At 45.1% G+C, this 22589-nt stretch overlaps 1 protein-coding gene across 1 annotated transcript in view; it reads right to left on the bottom strand.

Annotated features, from left to right (window-relative positions):
- SLC6A11 (solute carrier family 6 member 11) overlaps nt 1–22377 on the bottom strand; it is a 129412-nt gene extending 107035 nt beyond the window's left edge. Inside the window, exons 1-4 of the mRNA XM_059390333.1 lie at nt 22050–22377; nt 18979–19113; nt 18722–18862; nt 15329–15419 (exon numbers count right to left, since the gene is read on the bottom strand). Of these exons, the coding sequence (XP_059246316.1) occupies nt 15329–15419; nt 18722–18862; nt 18979–19113; nt 22050–22308 (626 nt within the window). The 5' untranslated portion in view covers nt 22309–22377. The remainder of the gene's footprint in view (nt 1–15328; nt 15420–18721; nt 18863–18978; nt 19114–22049) is intronic.
- Nucleotides 22378–22589: the final 212 nt, after the last annotated feature.

Raw genomic sequence — 22589 nt, 5'->3', positions numbered from 1 at the left:
TAGGGTGTAAGGGAGAAGGGGGCGGGCTAAAAGAAAGAACATGCTGGTAGAGATGTTACCATTTGCTATAGGAACAGGAAGGAAAGAATTGGGGAAACCATGAGGCCAGTTTGAAAACAAACCATCCTTATTAAGAGACTGTCAGGAGAAGACTGGGAAGGAGCTGGCAGTGGAGGGGACAATGGCAGATGCCACTAACAGACCTACATTCAGTGCTTCCTGTGAGGAAGGGCTGAGGATTATTAGACCCATTTTATATATGGGGAAACTGAGGCCAAATGAGGTAAAGCACCTTGCCCAGATTAGGACTTGAAATCAGCTTCTTCTGGAGCCCATCCTGCATCCCCCAACTGCTGTCTTCAGAAAGGGACCTAGGGAGAGAAGGCATCTCACTCAAGGGCCCTCCTCCAACTTTCAGGGTCCTAGGGAAATTGCTGGAATCCTAAATCTAGTCCTCAGGCATCACTCCCTTCTCAGTGTCTCATACTCAGACAGACTGGGTCCAGTGAGAAGGAAAGAGCCTCACACCTGGGGCTTCCCTAGCTTCCAGAGCCAGGAATGGTCTGAATCAGGAGAGCAGAGAGGGAGCAGGCAGCCAGGTCCCCCTCCCCCACCCCCAAAGAGCCTGGGAGAGACTGTGTGGGAACAGCTCCCAGCACGGCTGGTCAGTCGGGGAGGCCTCATCTTAATGTCCAGCACAGAGCCGGAGCCGGCAAACACATCACCTTTCTTTAACCTGCCACAGAGGAAGCGCTGCCAGGGACGCAGAGACCGCCCTAAAAACTGGCACTGAGGGGCCTGGCTATAAATAGCCTTGCTGGTCTTCCCTTCTGGTCTCCCCAAGCAACAAACAAAAAAGGGCCCATCACCAAAACAAATGTGCTTTCCCTGCCCCCTCCAGAACTTCTCTGCCTCCAGGGTTCTGCTGTCACTTCTCTGGGAAGAAAGAAGAGCAGCCCCCAGCTCTTCCTGCATATGGGGCTCACTCCTCTAGCCCCTAGCAGGAGTCCTAAAACCCCCTGGAGCCTCAGGGCAAGGAACCCCCTTATCAAGAAAATGAGGCCTCCTCAGCATGCAACCTTTGAGCAGGTGCAAACTCTATGCTATGCTGAGTACCCTGAGGACTAAAGCCACAAGGAAGAGGAAAGCAGGGCATTCTGCCCTCAGAGAGCTCACTACCCAGGGGATGTAAAAGCTTGGCTTTCCCTCATGTTTACTCCCAAGGGGAATGCAACCGCTATTCCCATTTCACATATGAGAAAACTATGGCTTATGCAAATTTGCATGCCCAAGAAGGCTGAAGCCACATTTGTTCAACTTTAGAGGCAGAGCTTGGACCCACTGTCTGGTCATGGGGAAGATAGGCCAGAACCTTGTCATTCAGGGAATACAACTAGGGACCCAAGTTGGCCTGAGAAATCCCTGTAGGTGAAGAAGAAGTCCTCACCAGCCCCCAAACACACTCTGACTTCTCTACTTTATACCATTCATTCCTGCTGTTCCCTCTGCCAGGAATGTCATTCTCAATTCTCCCAAGCTATAAAAACTCCACAGGTCCTTTAAGCACCTGCTCAAATAATACAAAACTTCACTAAGTGCTTTCTTCACCCTTAGGGTCAGTCCCTCCTTTCATTTAAAGGTTAAGCAAGCACCTAACTTGCACCAGGCACTCCTAGGTAAGGGGCAACAAATTTTTTCTCTAAAGGGCCAGATAATAAATATTTTAGGCTCTGCAAGCTATAAGGTCACTGTCCTAACTATGCAACTCGATTCTTGCAGTGTGAAAGCAGCCACACACAATTTATAAATGAATGAGTATGGCTGTCTTCCAATAAAACTTTTTTTTCACAAAAACAAACAGCAAATGAGTTTTGGTCAGTAGTCTCCAGACCCCTGTCCTAGGCTAATGCTTTCCAAAGAACACTAATCCCTCAATCACTCCAAGTTCTCAGGTCACACCAGGCCCTCACTGGAGAAAATGATGTACACTGTAGCCCTCCTTTGAGAGTCTCAATGATCATAAGAATATTAAAGGCTCTGAGAATTCCTGCAATAAAGACACCTTCACAGTTCTCATTCACCCAATGTTTCCCAAGTTTACTCAGAAGTGTTCCCTATTAGAGTGCAAATTAAAACCACAATGAGATAGTATTTCACACCCATTAGGGTACAGCTGCTAGGATGGCAGTAATCAAGAAAACAATAACAAGTGTCCTCCAGGATGTGCAGAAATGGAACATCATATATTTATTTCTGGTAGGAATGCAAAATGGCTTAGCCACACTGAAAAATGGTTTGGCAATTTCCTAAGAAGCTCAACATAAGGGGCGCCTGGGTGGCTCAGTGGATTAAGCCTCTGCCTTCAGCTCAGGCATGATCTCAGGGTCCTGGGATCAGCCCCGCATTGGACTCTCTGCTCAGCAGGGAGTCTGCTTCCCTCCCCCCCACCCCTGCCTACTTCTGATCTCAGTCTCTCAAATAAATAAATAAATAAAATCTTTAAAAAGAAAGAAAGAAAGAAAGAAAGAAAGAAAGAAAGAAACTCAACATAGAACTCAGAGATTTCACCCCTAGGTTACTCATAATAGCCAAAAACTGAAAGCCACCTAAGTATCTATCAACTGATAGATAAACAAAATGTGGGATATCCATAAAATGGAATGTTATTCAACCACAAAGAGGGATGAAATAGTGATCCATGTCAGAACATGGATGAATCTTGAAAACATTATGCTAAGTGAAGGAAGTCAGTGACCACAGGACCCACACTGAATGGCCCATCTATATGCAAAGTCCTAACTAGGCAAACCCAGAGAGAGGTGGAGGAGTGGTGGCCTGAAGACAGAGGTGGGAGGAGAGATGAATTGCAAATGGGTACCAAAGCCCTGAAGAGGGTCCTGGAAATGTTCTCAACCAGTATTGTGAGGATCTCATAACGGACAGTTACTCAAAATCACCAACTTGCACACCTACAGGGGGAGCAGTGTATGGCATGTAAACAAGATGTCAGTTACTAAGAAGTTAGGAAGGAAGTGTCCCCTGCCACCATTCTGCCTTTCCAAAGTATTACTTGCTAGCATGACACAGAACATGCGCTGGAAGAACACTCTGGTACTCTTGTGTCTGTGAGCTTGTTTTGCTCCTACTGTTCAGAGGAAACGGAGGCTCCCTGTCATTACTGACCTCCCCTTGGATCACAGACTGCAAGTTGCAGAGCCTGAACTTGCACCCCAGCCTCCTGTGCTGCAACTGCTGGCGGGTGAGACCCACGGAAGTAGAAGGTGGTGAAAAGAGAAGAGTGAGTATAGAAGAAGGGACTGTTAAAGCATTGAAACTCGGGGAAGGCTCCCAACACTTGTACTTCATGGAGAGATGTAAAACAGAGGTACTGCTGGTCAGGAGGCGAAGGGCAGAAGGGACAAACTGAGCAGCAGAGGGGCTGCCACAGTTTTTGGAAACCCACTGGTTCTTAACAGAGTCCATCCTCACACGGGTCACACGGATCCCCCGCAGTAGAGAGGACCTTGCCACCCATGGCTGGGGTCTCAGGACCCTCCAATTCCTGAGCCTTTCTCCTCCTCGCCAGGACTCTGCCTAGCCCTAACCTGCTGCCCAGGCCTTTCCAGCCCCATCCCATGGGTTCCCACAGTACCCCACCTCTGCATCATCAGCCACCAAAAGCTCTGATGGAGTCTGACCATCTTTGCTAGCCCTGGCCCCTCTGAGATGTTCTATGTCAAGGTTGGCAAGGAGTCACTGCCTGCCATGGAGGGACTGCAAGCAGGAAAGGCACACATGCCATCAGGAAAAGTCCTTGGTGACTAAGGAGATCCAGAGTAGGGAGTGGGGACCTGCTCCCACCTCCGGTGTCTCCCTCCAGGAGATCTCCATCCTTTGAATGTCACCTTATCCTTGGTGGGGGGGTGGCAGGTAGGCTGGATGCAGGAGTGAGAGGCACTCCACTGGCCAGTTACATACTACCCATGCCCGTCATTTCACATGGACTGCACCCTGAGGCCTGGGACAGGTACACCCATTTCACCAATAAGGGAATAGAGGTTTCAGATCACGTGCCCGGGGCCCCACCAGTAAGTGGGAGGGACATGTCCTCCAGTTCTGGTGCTTCTTCCCCATCCTGGATGTCTTCCAGGAGAAGTGTAGGGCAGACAAGAGGGTGTGCGTCTAGACTAGACATAATGCACTAAGATTTGATAACAGTCCTTAACTTATGCGTTATTCTGTGCCTATAGTCATTTATGAACGCCCATGCCACCAGCTGCAGGGCCATACGCTGGAGGCCTGCATCAATTTACATCTGTCATCATAGCACATCCGAGTCTACCAGGGTCACACACAATACCTGGCTCAGCTGGAAACCACAATATTCTTTTAAAATCAAGGTTCAAGCCTTTTCCTAAAGGAACCTCTTGAAATCCAACAAAGAACCCCGAAGATAATTTTATTTTGTTTTGGCTGGGCTCCAGAGCTTTCTCTTCATTCATTCCCCTGTTAGTTTCTCCCTTCCTACATCAATTATATCTCCCCATCTGCTAAAAACTATTCCTTCAAGAGCATCAGTCCACCAGCCTACAGAGAGAATTCTGCTACGTGATAGAACAGGCAGTTGCTGGCATATCAGACATGGGCAGGAGGAGCACGGAGGGGTGAAGTGACGCAGGGAGGACTGGAGAGATCTGCTCTCAGCCCGGGACTGCCTCTGGCTTGCCGAGAGAGGCAGTTTGGACCAGACCCTAACCTCTCGCTGCCTCAGAATCCCCTCTGTAGGAGGAGGACCCCCACAGTGATGCCACACCATTTATCCGGGGGATGGGTGGATTAAATTGAAATAGCATGGCGAGAGGGCATGCTTGGGGCGGCGCACACAGCCAGTGCTTTCCTTCCCTTGCTGTACTCAACAAGACATAAAAGGAACCTCAGACAAAGCTCTTCTGGCTCTGTAAACTGCAACTTCCCATTATTTAGTGTAAGACATTTTCTGTGAAAACAAATACACTCCTGGCTGATTTTATATACAAATACCTTTACTCCACCAATCAACAAAAGATCATAGGAGCAGATCAAGCTCTTCAGCACTTACTAAGCCCAAATACTACTGCTCCCATTCTGCAGGCAACGAAAATGAATTGCAGAGAGATTTAAGTAATGAACACAAGGCTAATAAATGCAAGCAAAAGGATTCAGATTCTTGCTGTTTGGACCCAAAGCCCAGGTCTCTGCATCCCCATACTGCATCACTGTTATTTTTAAAGAGCATTTCTGTAATTCTGTATATGAGCCAGGCCTCTATCCTCTGCTCTGCTCACAGTGCTGTGTTTAGACTGCATCAGCAGCAGAGCTACAAACTGGTCCTTCTCGAGGCAGGAGCTCTCTGCAAGCTGGCACCCCAGTGCTGACAACTGAGGGCAAATAGCTCACAGCTGGGATGAGCCCCCCCCCCCCCACCCCCGCACTTGGGCCTCCATTTCTAGCAGTGGGGGAGAGCTGCCTGCTGTTCCTTGAATGGGACACCTGGGTCTTGCTTCAGGGGTGGTTACCATGGTGGATCTGATGGAAACAAGGGAGTCCCAACAGTGGCCTTTGGCAAGTAATCCCTCTGAGTTTCAGCAATGTGGAAATGGAAACCCTCTTGGGTGTGCTCTTTTCCCTTCTTTTACTTAAACAGACTTTCTATATTTTCTGCCAAAAAAAACAAAAAAGAAACAAAACAAAACAAAACACAAACTACTTTTGCAATAAGGAAATCCCAGTGTTCACTGGAGAACCCACTTCTGTAAAAGAGAGTTGACCTTTATTAATAGATCTAAATTCCTGAACCTGGGAACTGATTTCCTTCAATAGACATGGCAAAAAGAAAAGTAAAAATGTTCCTAAATATATAGGGAAATATTGGCAGGAAGAGATTCTGAATTGTTAATAGTTGTTTCTTGGGGGGAGGGGCCAGGAGGAACATACTACAGCAGACTCTAAATTCTTACATTAAATCCTAATCCCCAAATTGATGGTATTAGCATATGGGGTCTTTGTTAAGTGATTAGGTCATGAGGGTAGAGTCCTAATAATGTGACTAGTACCCTTATAAAAGAATTCCAGAGAGTTCCCTTACCCCCCTACTAGGTGAGGACACAGTGAGAAGACAGCCGTCTATGAACCAGGAAATACGTTTTCACAACACACCAAATCTATCAGCACCTTGACTGTGGACTTCTAGCCTCCAGAACTGTGAGACATAAATTGTTGCCAGTCTGTGGTATTTTTGCTATAGCAGCCTGAACCTGTGAAAACACATATTTAATATGTGATACACAAAAGTATCACATTTATGTAGCTGTTGTGTTTGAATCACTTACCACACTCACTACTTTACAATCAGTGAAATGTTAAATAATTACAATAAAGAGGACACAAAATGCCAGTTCGGGTTTGCTTTGGTGCATCTCCTGAGGGCGGGGAAGAGCTGCCCAGGCCAGCTCCTTTGCACTGAGGTTGGTGTGGCAAAACCTTGTACATCTCAAGGGGACTTCCTCCCTGCTCTCCTTAATTCAGGGCCCCTCGTGTCTCCCTGGCAGTGAGGATTGAGCAGCATGAATTAAGGAATTCCTCAGTCCATTGGGGGAAGGACCTGTAAGGAGAGACAGCTGCTCCCTCTGATGCACACTCCAGAGCAGGGCCCTCTGGAAAAACCAGGGCTGCCTGGGGGCAGTGGGAGCTGAGAGTTTTGAGCTCTGGTATACGAGGTGGACAATCCCTCAGTTTCTCCAAGATGATGTTTAACGGAAAAATGGATATTTTTTTTTCTTCTACCAATCTGCTGGGCCAATATAAAATTAAATGAGACAATGTTAACAAAAATGACTTGTAAGATAGATAAATAATGACTAGTAAGGTGAAACCAAAGTTGTAATTGGGATTAGTCACTCAGGAGAGATCATTGTAATAAATTACAGTGTATTCAGTAACTCCTCAAGCTTCTTTTTTTGAATTATGAAATAATCATGCTTTTGTTTTTAATTTTTTTTAATTCAAATAGTACAAAAAAGTATAAAGCAAAAAATAAATCTCTTTCAACATCCTTGCTTGCCTTCCATCCCACTCCTGGGTGAAAATCATGGTTAACAGCTTCCTGTGGATCCTTCCAGAAAAAAATTTATGGGAAGAAGGTATATACATATATTTTTATAATTATGGTATTATATACAACTTTCTACACTGTGCTTTTTCTAATTAATTTTACCTTAGAGGTCTTTCCCGTATCAATACATTTTCTGCTCATTCCTTTTTAGCAGTTCTTGCAAAAATACCATAATTTATCTAATCAGTATCATAGTTAAGAACCTTTTACATGTGTCCCTTTTTTTTTTAAATGATCACAAACGCTGTTGCTGTTGGCCTGCTGTTCATAACTAGCATGGTCACCCCAGTGGAATAAAGTTCCAGAAGTGGGATTTTGGGGACAAAGCAAATGCACTGAGGGTTACTGCTAGGATGGCTTCCACTCCTATGTAAAAGCTGGGAGAGTCCAGGCAAATTTAGAGCCTCCCATTTGCCCTCATCAGAAAAAGCCCACCAAGGATATGTGCAGGTAGTAGGCATCTTAGTGCCAGTGGGTAGGTGGGAGGCATTAACGGATCAGAAGGGCAAGTTCTCTTACTCTCCCAGGGCATGGTATGGCCAAGCAGAATTACCTTCATCCCCATAAGACTTATTTCTACCCATCTTTCCTGATAGGTAAGGGCACCATCCCCCCCCCCAACTCCTGCCCTCTCTCCATGCAGAAACTTCAGTTTCATGTGCCTAGACCAGGAAAGTGCTCCCATGACCCCTGCCTCCCGCCTCCTGCATCCACCTGGCAGCATGGGTGATCTGTCTTACTCCCAGATCCCACCCTGTTATCACACAGATATGGCCTTTGGAGGCATTCCACGGGATGATTTCAAACCCTTTATTTATTTTTTTTAAGATTTTATTTATTTATTTGACAGACAGAGATAACAAGCAGGCAGAGAGGCAGGCAGAGAGAGAGAGAGAGGAGGAAGCAGGCTCCCTGCAGAGCAGAGAGCCCGATGTGGGGTTTGATCCCAGGACCCTGGAATCATGACCTGAGCCGAAGGCAGAGGCTTTACCCACTGAGCCACCCAGGTGCCCCTCAAACCCTTTAGAAAGGCACCAAAGTCCTTCACACTTGGCTCCAGTCTCCCTGGCTGCCTGCTCTTCCCCGAACACCTCCAACACACTCCCACTGCAGGGTCACGGCTCCTGCTACTCCTCTGACTCGAAGGCTCATCCCCAATATCCACCAGGCTGCCTGCCTCCCTTCTCTCAGGTGCCTGCTCCAAGAGGCCTTCCCTGATCCTGTGACACTCATGCTCCCCGCTTGCTTATTCTCCAGCAGACCAATCCTAACTGAACCTAATACTTTCTGCCTACCTTGTTGTCTGTGACATCTACTCCACCAGGCATGTCTTTGGTTTTGTTCCTGCTGTATTCCAGAACCCACAATGATACCCGACATACAGTAGGTACTCAGTAAAGACTTGGGACTGACTACATGTTCTGGCCCTGCCTACTTCCTCAGCAAAGCCCCCACCATTCCCCAGTATCCACAGGCATGGACACTACTAGGTAAAGTCTATAAGCCTCAACATACTGCTTCAGGTCATTGGGTTCTTGCCTGTGCTATTTTCTCCACCAGGCATGCTCCTCACTCACTCCACTGGCAAACACATAAACTTCTATTCTCCCTGCAAAACCCTACTAAGCCTCATCAGCTCTATGAAACCTCCCCAAAGCCCAGGCATCCAGGCTTCCTCATCTTAGCTCAACGCAACCATCCTACAAATATTTGTTGCTTTATATTTCAAAAAAAAATTATTTTATCTCATTATTATATGTTTACTTTCCAGGTTCCTCCACTAAGCTATGTGCTTCTTCAGGACAGATAGCATTCTGGAGATCTTCTAGTTACTGATAAGGTGCCCAGCACCCAGTAGATTCTCCGAAAGTGTCAAAAGAACAATCAAGTAAAGTAAATGCACTGGGAGCTGTTCAGGTCCACTCTGAGGGGTAAACAGACCAGGCTGAAGAAACTTCTCTAAGAATCCTGAAAAGAATCCACATAGGCTTTCAAAGAGCTGAATGATAGCTTCCTTGTAAAAATTAGCTACCACATACTGAGTACTCACCACATGGAAAGCACATAGGCCTCATCTCATCTAATGCTCCTGGCCACCCTGAGAGTTAGGTCCTATTACCATCTCATTTTCAGGGAAGCAGATGGAGACTCAGGAGGGTAGCTGCCTTGGGTTGAATGCTGTGCTAGTGGAGGAAGTGAGGACTTAAACTGGGTTCTAGAACTTGCTGGCTGAAGTCTACACTGTGTACACAAAGGGGGTAATACATTGGGATTGGGATTCTCCAAACCAGCAGAAGTAGACAGTGCCACCCGATGTTGGGTTCTGACTTAGGGAAAGGGTCTGGGAGGCACTTCTGACCCTTCAGTAGGAGACACAAAGGCTCTTTCAGACATACAAGCCAACTCTGCACAAGGATCTGCCATGAATCCATACCTGCAGAGGTAGGGGCAAAACAGGCCATGGAGCCTCAGTACCAGGAGCTAACTCAGGCACCCCATTTACAACCCATGAAAATTCTCCTTTAATCCTCACAGTGATCCAGAGAAACTGGCAAGGCAGGGAACAGGACTAATCCCCATCTCACAAACAAGAACATCAATCACAAATATTCTCTTTCTGCATTCAACCCTTTCCAAAGGACCTAAGCTATCCTGGGGTCAATATAGGTGAGGACTCATTCAATCATCATCTCAGGCTTGCAGATGGGCTTTATCATGATCACCTGCCTCCAAGGGGTTAAGAAACATCCATTCATTCATTTATTCCCTCCTCCACTCATCCATCTCAGCCAATATTTATTAAGTATCTAGAACATGCTGGCCGAACAATAGGGAACAAACAAGGCCAGTTCTTGCTGGCATGGGGCTTATATTCTAATGGAGGGAGGGAGAAAATACACAAATAAACAAAGACAAGGGAATTTCAGTAAGTACTGTGTAGACAAAATAACAGAAATGTGGTTGAGAGAAGCTAAGTGCTGATATAGGTGGGATGGTCGGAGAGGGCATCCCAAATGACATCTGCATTAAGATGTAAGGATGAGAAGGAGCCAGACACCCAAGGAACAGGTGAGGACTCTTCTAAACAAAAGGAACAACAAAAGCCTGTGACTGAGTGTGGGACAAATACATACAAAGGACAGAAAGAAGGCCGGTGCAGAGGAGGGCAATGGTAAGGGGAACGAGTCTGAGAGAGAGGCAGGGCTGGGCGCTAGGTCCACAGAAAGAATCAGGGTTTCGCTCCAGCTCCTCTGCCTCCCAGAATTTGTATCCAAAGAAAATCAAGTGGCCAAAATGATTTAGAAATAATTTTAAAAACTCATCCAGTGAAGATAAACCAGGACGATAAGACCTCATCCTCCTGAATAAAGATATAGAACTGAAAACTCTTAGAGCTTAATTTAGGCCCAGCACACAGTATGTGTTCAACAAATGCTAGTTGAATGGACACCGTGCAAAAGTGATTTCAACTGCATACACAGCAAACATGGACTTGCTGAAAACCTGCAGACCAATAGGATTCAAGGCCTTAAGTGAAGAAAGACCAAAGCCCACCAGATATCATGATGCTAGATACATGCTTGACAGTACTTGATCCCACCAGAGGACATGCACTTAACATTTAGAACTACAAACATATTTAGATAAATGCTCAGATACCATATGTATAATAAGTTATTAAGAAAACCAGGATGGCCTAATTTTGAAATCTGACATCAGAAAGACAAATGGCCCCTGCCCCCTAGACCTCCTGCCTGAGCAAGAACCCAAGACTGACCCAGGGCCAGAACTGTTCTCACTGCCTGAACCAACAATTTATATACTGAAAAAGGAAATGAACCTTTAAGATGGGGTGGAGAGGATCAGGTTGGGCCAGGCGTCCAAGGTCAAGGTGAAGCCATGGGCAGTCATGGGCAGGAAAGTAACAAATATCTTGTTACTGATTTTATGATAGTTTAGGGGCTTGTCTCCCCTCTGCTTCTAGAGCACTAGAACTGTATCCCATGCTTCTGCCTCCCCCAAATGTGCAATAGTCCTTCCTATGTGCATGCACCAGGAGCTCAGACATTTGTGGAATGAGTGAACAGGCAGGTAGCTGAGGGTCTATTTTTATCAAGCGGTGTGGTCCTGAATGAGGTCCCTGGAGTTAGAGTCAGCGAGGAAGGGCAATAGGATCACATGTGAGACCTGAACCAAGGGGAGGCATCTGTGTGCCGGCCACACAGGGAAACAGCAAAAAGAACCAAAGAAGAAATGCTTCTGAGGAAACTTGATCCAATACTTCAAGAGCTGTCACACTCGCAAGGAATTAGGCATGCTCTATCCAAAGCCCCAGAAGTCAACTGTCAGCTGAATTTAAGGAAGAATTCTTTCCCAGCGAAGTATGTGTTTTGTGGACTGCTAGCACTCCGGGAGTGGGGGCGCAGTACGGGAAGGAAGGGAAAGATTCCAAATGATTCCACAGGAAAATATGTTGAGGAATTTGAGTTAATCAAAGATAACAGATGTTCTTGCTGAGGAGCACAGCTTTTGGCCCTTCTCAAATTTATGTGGCCCCAACAGCTTTCCATAGGATGTTATGAATATCTCACAGAGTCTCTGTTCTAAGCTCATCTGTGAGAAAAGATGAATTAGAGCTGACAAAAGCATCTTATGAAAAGCGGAGTGTCACACCAGTTTTTAAGTACTTTTAGGACATAAAATTCAACACTGCACATATAGTACAGACGCAGTCTAGGAGAAAACTAGAACCACTGGTTTATTCTCTCATAAAAAAGTCCAGATAGACTTTCATCTGGAATGGCCAAGTGAAAAGCCAAAAGGTCCAGTTACACATGAGTATGTAAATTAGCTGTCTCCTCCCACCACTTGGTGATAGGGATATTACAAAGTAGGTGATAGGGATATTACAAAGAGATCCTGGAAGTAATCAGTGTTGTTGGGTGAGCAACTTAGTGACAGGATGAGTTCTTGCCAGATCCCACTCTGACTCTTCATGCAGAAAATACTGCCTGCCTGTCTTGCTCCCATTCATCTATCCATTCTGTAAATATTCACTGGGGGGAGGGGGGTCTTCCATAGATCAGCAGTAGTAAGTAAAGCCAAATAAGGTGTTGCTTTAGGATTACCTTTTGGGGAATACAGACAATAAACAAATCCATTGCACAAAAAATGATTTAATTAAGGTTTTCTATATATATTACAAAGGAAATAAATGGTGCAAAACAATGGTAAGTTACACAGAGATCTTGTCTAGTGTGGGGTTTCAGGATGGGTTCTCTGAGGAAGCATAGAGACCCTGTTTTACAGATCCTCAAATGTGCAGGTCAAAAATAAGTCTCTGTGACATTACTCTGGGAAATCATGGCCCTGGAGGGCTGGGAAAGGCCACACATGCCTACCCACCACAGTAGCCTCCTCTCTAGCACACATCTTATTATGCTATATTTGGGACAATGACTCAGTAGGTCTGGGGAGGACTAGAGAATCTGCATGTCTAACCCAGTGATTCTCGTGCTGTTAGTCTGCAAACATTTAAGTAATACTACTGTATTGGGCATTTTGAAAAACCTAAATAAATGGAGAGCTATACCATGTTCATGGATAGAGAGGCTCAATCACAAAGATGTCAATTTTCTTCAAATTAACTTATAAATTCAATATACTTCCAACCAAAATCCCCATGGAGTTTTTTTTTTTTTCTTTATTATTGTTTAACCTGAAAGCTGAATCTAAGATTAATTTGGAGGGCAATTTTGGAAAAGAACAAACTGAGAGACTTGACTTACTATCTCCAGGCTTACAATTAAAGTACAGGTGAGGTATTAACATAAAATTAGCCAAAGAGAAAATGTAACAGAATAGAACAGAAAGCCCCAAACAGACCTGTACTTTTAGGAGAACTATATATGCAAGACAGCATTACAAATCAATAGGGAAAAGAAATACTACTGAAGAAACTGATAATTTATATTTTTTAAAAAAAACAAAACCCTGAACTCCTACATCACATCATATGCAAAAATAAAATTCAAAGTAGGTTATATCCCTCAATATGAAAACATAAAACATTTAAAACTCTTGGAAGGAAATACAGAAGATTTTTACAACTTTGGGGTAGGGAAATACATTTTAAATAAGATACCGATTATGCAAACCAAAAAGAAGAGACTGGCAAATTTGACTTCAATAACGTTGAAACTCCTGTATGCCATAAACAAATAAGAAAAGCCACACAGTAAGAAAAGCTATTTGCAGCATACTTATATTCAGAATGTATCAAGATACTAATATCTAGAATGTATCAAGAATTCCTACCCATGAGAAAAGACAATCCAAGGAGAAAAAGATATGAGCAAGAAGGTCACAGATGAGAAACCCAAACAGAGGAAAAAACACGAAAGTAATTAGAGGAATGTAAATTTAAAATACTAAGATTCAAAACTTAAAAAAAAAAAAAAAAATCAACCAGACCAAGTGCTTCTAGAATATAGAACAGCAGAATTTTCATACACTATTGTTTAGAAAGTAAACCAGAATGATCCTTTCAGAAAGCAATTTGACATTATCTGATAAAACCCATGATGCATGCACCCTACTACTAGCAATTCCACTACTAGGTATACCGCCTAGAAACCTCCATTCACACAAACAAGGAAGCATGGAAAAGACATTTATTGTGTGCGTAGTAACAGTGGGAAACAGGAGAAAGTCTAAATCCCCATCAAGAGGAGCTGGCTAAACACAATGTAGTCTTTTTATACATTGAAATACTACACGGCAGAAAAAAATTAATGAACCAAACCTATATGTATCAGCATGGGAACATCTTAAAACCAATACTGAGCAAAGAAACAAAGTTGTGAGAGAATATAAATAATGTACACCATCAATATGAAATTTTTAAATATGCAAGAAAGGTCTAGGCACTATTTGGGAGATGAATATATAACATATTATTAGCATATAGTTTATATGTAACATAACTTTATACAAACTTACATGGTTACTTATTAAAATGTATAATTATATATTAATATATCATGTGTATATACATATGTGTGTGAGATACACACACACACACACACACACATCATGTGTAAACTTGAGAATGCTCAGTCTAAATTCAGCATCGTGACCGCTAAAGAGGGAAGGAGATAAATGGTATCTGGGGAGAGAATTAAAATCACTCATAAAACCACTGGCCCTCTACACTACTTATAATAAGCATTAGGGATTAAGGTAAGGGATGTTCTTGAATAAAACCATATTTTTTTCAGATTGAAAGCCTCCAAAAGCATTTAGCCCAACCTCTGACTCAGAGAGGAAGCGTCTCTTCAGTACCTGGAACAAGGGATCCTCCTACCTCTACTCAGAAGATGCTAAGTCAGAGCCACTATGTCCTGTTATGCATGTTGGTAATGCACAATTCTGGAGCACACATTTCACTATATAAATAATGCCCTCTAGGGTTGTGCAGTGAACAGCTTCTATAACCATTTGTGGCAGCCCTATAACCACCAGGTCATAAACCCTTCTGGAAGGCTGATGAAGAAAAATGACCATCCACACAATTACTGCTTATAATGTGGGTAGATTCAAACACCTCCCCAACAATGATTAGAGGTCCTCCACTAGCTGAACACTTTCAGAGATGGGTGATCACAAGCTTCAGAAGTACTTGCAGATAGTGCTGTGAAACTAAGCTCTTGCTTTAAGCACTTTTGAAACCAGCCTCTTTATAACCTCTATCCATCAATGCTGATCTGCTTCCCTTGAGCATGACATCTCAGCTACTGAAAGAAAATGAATCCCCCCTGTCCCCCACCCAGACTTCTGCTTTCCAGACTATAGTTTTGACTTAGGTTACTACAAACACGTTGTCTCCTCTTTCGTTAAAAATGCCTCTTTTTTAACTATCATTTTACGAGTGTTTCTTACCCTAATAAGCAACCAGGCATGCTGACAGGTCATCAAAGAACAAAAAAATCGTTTCTCTCAGCTGCTTCTTTGGGAAACCTCTAAAATCTCCAAAGCCGTCAAATGCCCACAGAAGCTAGCACGAGCAAAGCCAAAGAAAGAAGAGGTCAGGCTTTTCCCAGAGTGGGGCAACGTTAACTGAGCAGAACCAGGACAGAGGCCTCACAGGCCAAGGGACACAAATCATTTTCCACTTACTCCCAAAACTCCATGACGGGAGAGGTGGCATTCTGCAGGGACACATGACTGTGGTTGCTCATGTTCAGTTTCTGGAACTCCACACAATTCTCTACAGTGGAAACAAGACAAGAAATAGAAGATTAACCTCTGCAAGGGCTGGACCTTGGGAAACATTCAGATTTGATGATGCAACCAGCTGGTTTTACCTAGCCGCTCCAAGCAAACATGCCTCAGAGAACACTGGGGATGGAGATCAATAACTTGTCAGTTTAAGAGAGAGGTCTGGTCAGATTAGAACAGGAGCAAAATTGGGGGGGGGCAGGGCACCTTCTCTCAGTCCCACTCCATACGTCCTATCCAACTCTTCCTTCCTGCCTTGCTTTCTCTTTTCTATTTCTCTACTGAAGGCCTGCCCATGGCATCTCTGTCCTGCCTAGTGGCCCCAACAGGAATGGCGGGACTAAAGGAGTTGTGTCAGTCATGGGGTCACTAGGATAATAATGCATTTGAGACTGAGTTCTCCTTCATGTAGAACACTAACATTGTAGCTGCCTCATAAAGACATGATAAATGGATGAAATGTCATGAGCCTGTATGTGTAAAGGATTTCTGCTTTCTTCACCATTCCCTCAATTGATCCATTGGTCCAAGGAAAGTTTTGTTGAATGTCTCTTTATTTCATGAAACTTAATGACCAAGGGGGATTCGAATTTCAGGTAAAAACATCCAACTGTTGAACCTTAATGGCCCAGATCAACCTCCTCCTCCAGGAAGACTTACTCAATCTCCCTCCCCTCAAATGCTAAGAAAATTAGGATTTAAAGGCCCTCCAAGGAACCACCTTCTCCAACTCCCTTTATTTTGAAAAGGAGAACCTTAAGGGCCAGAAATAGTCAACGGACCTGCACCTATACCCTCTCCCTCCTCTACAAAGTCACCAGCCAACTGCAGACAGACCAGGGAGTCAGCTGCTTTGTTATGGTCATCACCCAGCTCTGTTCCCCACCAGGGGACCCATAGTTCTTTACAGCACCCCTGGTTACAGAGCCACCTCAGCCAGACTGGGAACCAGAGCCAGACTGGGAACTCCCTGAGGGCAGCTGTGCCATTCACTGCAGGGGCCCTGTACCCAGCAACAGAGTCTGCATAGAGCCAGTGCTCTGCCCAGTCAGGTACTGCTCTCTCCTCACACATGAGCAAATTCTCCAGCTACATCTGTGAATTCTGGAGCAGGAAGCCCTCCTATACCTGATGTTCACCACATCAACAGTGTTCACACACTCTTAGCGAAAGGGGGCTACAAACCAGGGGCAGACAGGTTCGCAGTCTGCTGGGGAAATGTCCTCTGATCACTGGCCTCCTTCCTGCTCATCATCTTCTGAAGAGGGGGATGGGTGTGGGGTACACAAAGTCCTGAAAAGAGTCTGAAAACCCGAGATTATAGGTGCCCTTGTGCCTTTATCCAGGGAGAGGAGTCCTTAGTTTTGATCAGTCTCTAAAACAAGGGTTTTTTTTCCCCCCTAGAGTAAAAAAAATTTCTCAGACATCCGACATGGACAAGGTGTTTTTATTAAAATGACATTTAGTTATGTACAAATAAATGAGTGATTATAGTATTATGGTAATCATACAACTATAAAAGCAGAATTAAGTTTATACATTAAGTATCAACTACAAAAGACAATTCAGATTGATAGCATAAAATCGATGTGTAGTATAATACCATTTTATGAAGTTAAATGGACTTCCCAGCAGAAAAATGGAATCAACAGGGAGGAGGCAGGGTCTATGGAGCTCTGCTTGCCTGTTCTTCCACTGGCTACTTGAGATTCAATGCTACTACCATTTTTTTTTCTGGTCACACTTGCGCAACATCCTTATTCTTAGAGTTTGCTACATTCTTAACTGGACTTCACTTAGTACTGAAGCACCATTTATAAATTAAATCTCTCTGGTCTTCTCCATTGGCCACCATCCTATTTATCAAAAACAAATCTTAAGTTGCAAACACGCACAGCCAGGCACTGCAACCTCCTGCCTGACCTTGGTTATAAGATGGTTATGCACAGAATCCATGGGTGCATATTTTTAGAGTGTCCTCAAAATAAACACACAGAATTAAATTATCATGGAGGACTCATAGGCCTTCTAGAGTATACACTTGAATTTTAATTTGAGAAACATCCCAATGAAATCCCTGGCCAAAGAAAGGTTAAGAACCACGACCCTAAAGAGAGACAATAAGAGACCTCTACAATAAGAGACCTCTACAAAATGGGAGCTGGATAAAGTCATGCAGGACTAGAAGCTACTTCACAGCACTTCCTAGGCCTAATTGCTACTGTTCCTTCTGCTGGTAACCAACATCCTACCCAGTCTTACTGTATCTTAGGATGACAGACCACTTCCAGAGACAACCTAACCACAGGTTATAACACAGATGATGAATAGCTTAAAGCACGTGTGCCGATTCCAGTCAAAAGGCAGTGGCTCCCTGGAGCAGAGTGGAGAAGGGTTCTGAGGCCAAGACAAGATTAAAAAAGGGAAGAGGTCTACAATCGATTGGTGATGTCTGCTCTGAACCTGGCCGTCAGATAGGGATTGAACGTGTTATTTGCCTTCCCTGGATTATAAGACTCAATCTTAATAGGATGGACAAATTGAAAAGCCAACAGCACATTAGAATCCAAAGTAATCTAAAAAGTTATCCACTCGAGGGAGTAGGAGAGTGGTAAATTCAAATATCTACCTGAGTTAGACAGGTAAAGTAAATATGTAATGTGGACTAAGTGGAGACTGTGGCCAAATTGAGGACAGAGGTGTTATCCAAAGACAACTGCTTATTAGCCCCAGAACTGCTGCCAAGCAAGAATTTGGCAATGTGGGTCTGCTGTTGCCAGGTTGTTTTTTTAATTTTTCAAGAGAAATTGGAAATCTGGATTTTCATGTGAGGTCTTCTGGTTTTTAAATTTGTCAACGAGATACATTTTTTAAATTCACTGATCACTGATCAAAAACCTAATGGTGTGTAGGCCCCTGGTTTGCAACCCTTAATCTAGTCTAACCCCTTCATTTTAGAGAGGAAAATCTGATATCCAGAAATGCAGGGGTGGAAATGGAGCTTGACCCCCTCATACCTGCCTGCACAGGGCTCAGTCTCTATATTAGGCAAAGTGAGGAAAGAACATCACCATTCCACTACCTGTGCCAATTCCTGGGCCAGGGCTCAGCTCAGGCTCAGGGCTGCAACCCACAGAATGAAACCAGACCCAGTTAAGAACTGACCTCCAATTTCAGTGGAGTCTGGACTCATGTCAAAAGGCCAAAGGCTGATTGATCTCCAGGATATGGGCATACCCCCAATGCCAAGTCCCCCAGCACCAGCAGACAGACCCTCCCTGGGGGCCATACCTGTGTTCCATTCATGCCCACAGGTGGCCCAGGGAAGCTCTGTAGTGAAGCAGTTGCTCAGGTAGAAAATGGCCCATGCCAGGATGATGATGTAGTACACGTTTAGATGGGCCTCAATCACCTGTGTTGCGTAGCCAATGCCTGAAAGAACAAAGGGAATGATTTGTATCTCTCTCCACCTTGTTACAACAGTCTCAGCTACTTTTCACAGACTGACATCACTCAGGAACCACTTCATTTTCTAACTCAATGCTTACCTTCAAATAAAGGGCAAATTTTCCTCCAACATGTAATGCCACCTTCACTAGTGAACTGTCCCAGAGCTGTTTCCAAGAAAAAAACAGGAATTCCACAGCAAATAAAAAACACCACGTAGGGAATCAGGAACGCCCCTACAAGGATGCAAAGTAAGGGAATGCGGTTAAAATTGCCTCTACTATTTCAAGTTTGACAAAAGAAATCTTTAATAAGCACCTCCTATGTGTGAGACATGTTCTCTGAGTTTAAAGTCAAGTCCACACCTTGAGTCAGAAAATATGGCCCTGGGTCTGTGCTGTTTGTACATCTACCTCCCATCTCCCATCCTCAACTTCATCTGTAAAATGGGGCTTTAAAAATCAATATCTATACCACTCTTCTCACAGAAATGTACATCTAAGATGATAATGTCAAAGTGTTTTCTTTCCTTGATTCTGTGTTTATATATTTCACCCTACAGCATAGGTTAAATCAATTCCCTTTCTGAACATTACATTGTCCTTTTGTATTCTAAAGTAACCTCAACAGGCGAGGTAAGGGTGACCCCTTCTTCTTATTTACTTTGGAAGTAATCTACAAAAAGAATGTTTTCATTAGGAGATGCATTCTCCAGGAGATGTGCAATAAGCAGCCTCAGGCCCCAGCACATGAGAGTCAGATAAAGGAGCTGAGTTATAAGGGGTTTGCTGTAAGAATCTATCTATTCAAGAAAAGTTGACTTTGAATCAGTCTGAGAAAAGACTACCATAAGCTTTAGGGCTCCTATCTTGATACACACAATACCCATTGCCTGGGCTTTTCTGTGAAACAAATTAAATAACTGAGGTGAACATGAGCTATTTTAACCAGAAAGGGATTTTTTTCAAATCCCTCATTCTCTCTCACCCATCTAATAACAAAGCCTGAACACACATGCTATTGCCCACCATCTGATCTCACAAACGAAGGCTTTAACTGAAATTGCTTTTTGCTAAATGAAGTCTCTTTAACCTTAGAATTAATAACAACAGTTTCGATCAATCCTGATAGTAGGACAGCATCTACCAGATTTTGAAAGGGTTTTAGCTTTTTTGGGCAAGATACTTTTTTAAAAGTTTCACAATGGGAAAGAAATTCATTAAACTATTGTTAGGATCTATGAATAGAACTGTGTATTTTTTTTTAAAAAGGCAAGCAGTTGGTAATCAGATACCCCAACTCTATCAGAAGCAAAAAGTGTGTGAGAAGGAACAAGAGGATCTGTTTGCTGAACATAAATCTAAGTGTTTACAACAAGCTGCAGTAGGTTCCCTAATACATTGTAGTATACTTGTGAACCCTCTAGAACCTAACAGGTGGCACTTTCTGAAAAACTTTTAGCCTATGTATTCACAAAACTAGCAATCCTTAAGATAACTAGCTCAATTAAATCAGGTTATCTGTGTACCTAACGGAGACTCTTGGCAAATTACAGAGAAAAAAAAAAACTAATTTTTAAACTTTGCTCACTACACCTTTTTTTTTTTTTAAATCTGTGCAGAATTTGTAATTAACCCAAATTACTCTGTTTTCTCCTTTTAGGCATGCATTTGGTTTTGGCATAATAATTTCCTGTATTTAAAAAAAGGTGTTAAAACAGTTTTTGCCTGGGACTACCCTAAAGGGTTTCCACAGGTTTCTCAGAAGACATGGCAGCTACTAAAGGCTGAATCTGCAGAGGCAGAACTCACAGCTGAGGCCATAGGGCACATTCCGGGTCTCCAAGGCCACTCCCTCTCTCTCTCTCTCTCGTGCCAAGCCACCAACACCGGCGGTCACTTCATTACCAGTGCAGAGCAGGCTTGGAGCAGCCTGTGCCTTCAGAGTGAATGTCTCCAAAGAAAGGGCCCGGGCCAAGCAGTACCCTTCTCACTGTCCCTGCAGCTGCTCGCACAGGAAGTCCAGCTCCACGCAACCTAACAGTGTGGTCCCTGCCAGCCAACTTCTGAGCCACCTTCAGTGGAATCTGGGGATCTGCTGGAGGAGCAGGGGAACAGCAGGGAGAGAGAGGAATGCATAGACACAGGCTTTTCCTTAGAGAAATTGTGCCCAAGAAGGTATCACAAGGTACCCTTGCCATGCACCGCCTTCTGTCCTGCAAATATGATAGGTGGAGGCTCCTAAAGTCCTTGAGTGGAAAGATTTGAGGATTCACTGCAGCATCACCACCAAACTGACTTGGACACATCACTAGGAAAGACTCTCTCATCTCCTTCCTTTCCCTGTTCCCTACTCCAATACCTCTAAGTATCTCCTACACATTAAATCAGTATTGTTGCTATTTGTCTTAGGTGGCTCTGAGACTAGTGAAAGGAAGTGCTTGGGGCCAATGTTTCCACCAGATGGGCCAGGAAGGGGACCTAGTGAAGGCCTTAAGGGCAAATGAAAGACTGGGCAGGTAATCAAACATTAATGCCCCAACTTAAAGTTTTCCCTGTTGTCAGTCCAATACCAGTTTAAAACAAGGCCTTGGTGGCAGAATCCCATCTTTACTTCTCACAGGGTTATTTCTTTGAACCTTTGTATCTCATCTGCAAAATGGGTACGCCAATGCCCGCAAAGATGACTTTAAGGATGCAAGGAGATGATGTAGGTAAAGCTTGTTACAGAGTCTGGCATTTCAGTAAGCGCTCAAAACCTGAGCCTACTCAGATCACGATGAGAGTCCCTTTCCTTCATGCTGGTTTCCAGTGAGGAAAGCTAAGGATCAAAGGGTTTTTCTCCTCCTTAACAGTGATACGGGTACAAAAAGCAAGGGCTCCTAGCCTAGGCCTCCATCTCAAGTTGCTGCAGAACACACCTGGCTGTCAAGTCCCCGCGTGCCAGCAGGCGGCACATTCAGGTGCGAAGAGGTGCGTGCACATGCGCCCTGGGAGAGGTGAGTCTAGCCCTGGGAAATGCTCCCGCGCCAGGTGGCCCACAGAGGGCATTCCCCTGAGGGTCCCGCTACACGCAGGCGCGGGCGGGGTCGCGCGCTCGCCCCCTTGCTCCCCGCCCCCACCGGGCTGAGTTCCCCTCCCCGTTCTCCCTCACGTCGCGCGTGCCGCCTCACCTCCTCCGTTCTTGTAGCACAGGTAAGGGAAGCGCCACACGTTGCCCAGCCCTATGATCTCCCCAGCCACGCTCAGCACGAACTCCACCTTGTTGTTCCAGTGGCCACGCTCGTGGACCGCCTTGTCGCGCTTGTCGCGCGGATCCCGCGCGGACGCCGCGCCCCCGCTGCCGCCGCCGCCGCTTCCCAGCGCCTCAGACTCCCGCGCCTCCTCGGCAGCCTTCCCATTGCCCAGAGGCAGCGCCTTCTCCGCCGTCATGGCCGCGCTGGCTGCCTCGTGCGCCGGGCCCGGCTCTGCGCCGCCGCCCCGGGCGGGCTGGCTTTTCAGGAGGCGCGAGCGGGCGGGAGGGGGAAGCAGGGGGTGGAGCTGAGGGGCCGGGCCCGGCCAGCGCGGGGACGGGAACGCCGCGCGGCGGGCCCGGCCCTCAGGGCGCCCACGCCGCCTCAGCCAGGCAAGGCCCGGGAACCCGCGAGCACCTTGCGCGCGCCGAGCACCTTGCGCGCGCCGAGCACCTTGCGCGCGCCGAGCACCTTGCGCGC

This window comes from Mustela nigripes, chromosome 2 (genome assembly GCF_022355385.1).
Source record: "Mustela nigripes isolate SB6536 chromosome 2, MUSNIG.SB6536, whole genome shotgun sequence".
Lineage (NCBI taxonomy): Eukaryota > Metazoa > Chordata > Mammalia > Carnivora > Mustelidae > Mustela > Mustela nigripes.
Note: the sequence above shows the minus strand (reverse complement) of the source record. Positions and strands in the feature narration are given on the sequence as shown.